The 4,198-nt window shown below is 40.5% G+C and overlaps 1 protein-coding gene across 1 annotated transcript; it reads right to left on the minus strand.

Moving 5' to 3' along the window:
• Window positions 1-753: 753 nt before the first annotated feature.
• LOC131328623 (protein ACCELERATED CELL DEATH 6-like) lies at window positions 754-3,940 on the minus strand. The gene is made up of 3 exons (XM_058361541.1): window positions 3,385-3,940; window positions 1,934-2,466; window positions 754-1,323 (listed from the first exon to the last, which is right to left on the minus strand). Exons 1-3 carry the CDS (start codon window positions 3,659-3,661, stop codon window positions 754-756), a joined length of 1,380 nt encoding a protein of 459 aa, XP_058217524.1. The 5' UTR covers window positions 3,662-3,940.
• Between the last annotated feature and the right edge of the window lie 258 nt (window positions 3,941-4,198).

Below are 4,198 nucleotides of genomic sequence, written 5' to 3' on the forward strand. Positions count from 1 at the left end.
ACACCGGGGGAAGGAATACTGCTATCTTCCAGCAGCTTGCTACAATTGACTGGTTATAGTGATTCCGATTGGGCCAGTTGTCCGATGACCCGCAGGTCTACAACTGGTTTCATTACCTTTCTTGGCCATAGTCCCATCTCTTGGAAGACAAAAAAACAAGTCACTGTTTCTCGCTCTTCCGCCGAAGCTGAATATCGGTCCATGGCCACTGCAACTTGTGAAATTACTTGGCTCAAATACCTCCTAACAGATTTGGGAGTTCCTCACCATCAACCAGTTGCTCTTCATTGTGATAATCAGGCTGCAGTGCACATCGCTGCCAATCCGGTCTTCCATGAGCGCACTAAACACATTGAACTTGATTGCCATCTTGTGAGGGAGAAAATTCTACAAGGTTTAATATCCACAGTGCATGTTCCTAGCAAAGAACAATGTGCTGATATCTTTACCAAAGCTCTTGGACGCGATCAGTTTAGTTTCTTAAAATCCAAGTTGGGCATGATCAATCCTCATGCTCCAACTTGAGGGGGAGTATTAGGAAAGCACATTTCAGTCATATCCGCATTTCAGTCATATCCTTGACTGAAGATATTTCAGCCCATGATTTTAGCACCTCATGGTCAATATGTCCATGTGCATTCTGTAATCATGCTAGCTGTAATCTTGCATAATCCCATGACTTAGGGGATTTGATTCTTGCATAATCCCATGACTTAGGGGATTTGATACTCTTGTACTCTGTATATATAGTGATCAAAGATGAATAAAATGTTTAAGAACTTCCAGAATTTTACAGAGTGGAATAAAGAGCACTAAGAGAATGGAAAGGAAAACAATTCCCATGATCAGGACAACATTGGCCAACCAAGTGAGTTTACTAACAACTAGACATACACCTGCCATGAATGCTAAGGACATCATAAAAAGAGCTAGCCCCAACAATGGTAGGGCCAATCTGAGGGAAGTGAGGATTAAATTGAGATCACCTAACTGTGCCCAAATGAGAGACACTGCAACTATCATTGAGCTGAACATGGCTATGGTGTTGCAAATCACGAATATTTGGAACTTGCTTTTATTCAGCATAGTTGCCATGCCTTGGTTTGGATCGGAATTGTTGTAGCCACCGGGCATTGTGAAACCCGCTGTGTATGTCACCATGGCTACTAGTGTTGCCACCAACAAGAGTGTGTTGATCCTGTCCTTGTACTTTTCCATGTTAGGCTGTTGATATCCCAATGAAGTTTGTGTAATTAGTTTTGGAACTTTAGAGCATTTTCTATTCGGTGCACCCGCAGATTTCAATGCCATCCAGGTCAATCGCTGCACAATTTCAAGAAAACAAAAGAATAACATCTGCTGGTGGTAATGACTACGGAAGCAGTAAGGAAGAAAATGGTAATTAGTGAGAGTAAATAACATAAGCAGTCATATTTCTCTCTCAAAACACACATGCAAGCAGAGGTATGCAAGATCATGTCGACCTGCACAAATGGCCACAGATTTTCTCTTCCCAAAGCCCATGCTCCCTATATGTCCAATGCACTCTAAATCACCCAATGTAGTAGAAAATATCAGGTCTCAACGATTTTGAGGTGCGATCCTACAATTGGAAGTACATTAGGACAGGGGGACATAAATTTTGGGAACAAAATAGACAAAACGAACCCATACTCTCACAATAGTTTTGGGCACCAAACCTTTTTTGCACAAAATCACATGGCTAAGGAAAAATTTCTCAATGTTCCACAATATGCTAATCTAGAAAGATGTGCAAGATGTGCTCGCAATTGTTTTACAATAAAGGCCATCTGACAGCGACAGGTATAAGTTACAAAAAAAGAGGCCCTAATTTTTGCAATTTGTGGACTATAATTTTGTGTTCTTCTGATTGTGTAACATCGCAGTAGTTACTTTTTAGCAGCACACGTACCTTGCGGAATGAAGCCATTGTATCCATGCGTTCCTCAGCAGCATCAAGAGCGGTCATGCCATCACCATTCACTAATTCCAGGTTAATTCTCTTGTCCCATGTCAAAGAACTTACTACTTTAGGATACCAGTGGATTGCTGCCAAGTGCAGAGGTGTGTTCCCACTATCATCTCTCTCGTTTAGAAGTTTCTCATGCTCAGGAGTCTTAAGTATATAATCGATGACATTGCTTTTCCCATTCCTAGCAGCAACATGAAGAATGTTCTCACCTTCGTTTGTCAACAACTCCCTCCAATCAGGGCAATGCTGAAGCAACTTCCGAAGAATATCCAAATGGCCTTTTCCTGATGCTGTGTGGACAGGCAAGAAGCCATTGCCATCCCTTTCAAGTACACATTCACTGGATTTGTCTAGCAAGTATTGAACTCCCTCATAGTAACCTTCGGATGCTGCACAATGGAGCGGAGTTTCCCCATCTTCATCTCTTAATAGAATGAATTTTGGCATTTTCTCCATGATAATTTCTAACATACCTAGAAACAGAGGAGAGTGGGATGTTGTGAGACACTTATACATGAATAACCACGCCCTTTAATAGTATCAAAAAGATCAATCATTTTTATTCTGTTACAAATATTTACAAAGTTTCAATACTCCGGTGCTACGTTAACAACTAAGGTTTTGTACCCCTTTTTATTTTCTTCATAAAACCGGTACTACGTCAACAACTAAGGTTTTGTACCCCTTTTTATTTTCTTCATAAAACCGGTACTACTTCAACAACTAAGGTTTTGTACCCCTTTTATTTTCTTCATAAAACCGGTACTTTAATACTTTAATTTGGTTTCAGTTCAAATATCGATTGGCACCAGCCGTATTGGATACCGACTGGCATGGTTAGATACCGGGTGAGTACAAGATACCGAAATCTTTAAGTCTAAAAAATTTACTCCATTAGCTTCCGAACACTCACTCTGATTGCAACTTCAATACAATTTTCCTTTCAACAAAAGACTTGAAGTAGTTTACAACCAAGGTCTTAAATAACAGTGTCGGAACACGTAACAGCAACGGTCGTAGTTTAAAGGCATCGATAGTATCAAACAATACATAGTAGGAATCGGTTGTAGCAGTCGTCAATCTCTGTAACCGTAATGACCGTGAACTGGTCAGTAAATCGTAAACAGACTAATACGTAACGGGATGGGTCGATACACATGCATCTAATCAATATATAGGAGTATAACCGAAGGTAAAAAAAACCGTTGCGTATTGACCGATATTCAAAGCCATATTACAGACTACAAGAATTTTATAAGAGCAATGCTAGGAACACAATTTTAAAATATAACTCTGGACACAATGGCGTCCAAAGCCGTTCGATGATGATGGTTTCACATTCATCGGAATGGCTCTGAACACAGCTGAAATAAAGGGTTATAGGCTCACACCTTTATTTCTTCCCCTAATGGCAGCATTAAGTGGGGAGTTCCCTTTGATGTCCTCAGAGTTGGAATAATACCCCTCGTCAATGCAAATCTGCAACCTAAGCTCAACCAAATCCACTTTCCCAAATTCAACGGCCAGATAGAACGGAGACTTCCCTTCATTATTCGCAACAAATGACACTTCTCCCCCATATCTTATCAGGTATTCAACGAATGACAGAACATGATTTTTTGCATGGTAGAAGGTCTCAACGACCTCTACAAAATGAACCGCTCCCATAATTATTGCGGCCCCGAAAAAATTGAAAATGGACGAGAATAGACAGTAAGAAACTTGACAGGACCCCTCCCCTCCGTTAGTGCGCCGATAGCACGGTGGGGTGTGTACGGCACCTCGGTGTGCTCAACTCGTATAAACTACTGTGTTCCTTTCGTTTCCCTCGGTTACTTGCTTTACAATTTTTTGTTGTAATGGCAGGCGATGAGAAGCTCGGCGTGTCAGCTGCGATTGTGATGAGAAGCGGGGTAGGGCGTTCCGGCGTCACAGAGGGTTTCTCATAAGCTCAGCTATTTTAATTTCGTCGCAGCTTATTCCTCCGGTGAAAAATATCTTGCGATTGTCCATAATTTCTTATTTGTCATTCCTTAAACAATGCCCTGATCCATATTCTTAATACTACCGAAGTACAGTACTACATCATGAATAAAAATGTGGTACACGAAATTGACTTTCACACTCTCCTTTTATTTAACGTATACTCTTTTTTTATTTTGTAGTGTTGTAAAATAACATGATTATCCTTTTTATATGTAAAGA

Source organism: Rhododendron vialii, chromosome 6a, assembly GCF_030253575.1.
Source record: "Rhododendron vialii isolate Sample 1 chromosome 6a, ASM3025357v1".
In the NCBI taxonomy this organism is placed as follows: domain Eukaryota; kingdom Viridiplantae; phylum Streptophyta; class Magnoliopsida; order Ericales; family Ericaceae; genus Rhododendron; species Rhododendron vialii.

Coding starts and splice junctions, on each gene's coding strand:
- LOC131328623 (XM_058361541.1), bottom strand. CDS start 3,661: ATGGGAGCGGTTCATTTTGTAGAGGTCGTTGAGACCTTCTACCATGCA. Junction 2,467..3,384: donor CATTAGGGGAAGAAATAAAG/GTGTGAGCCTAT, acceptor CTCTGTTTCTAG/GTATGTTAGAAATTATCATG. Junction 1,324..1,933: donor CAATGGCTTCATTCCGCAAG/GTACGTGTGCTG, acceptor GAAATTGTGCAG/CGATTGACCTGGATGGCATT.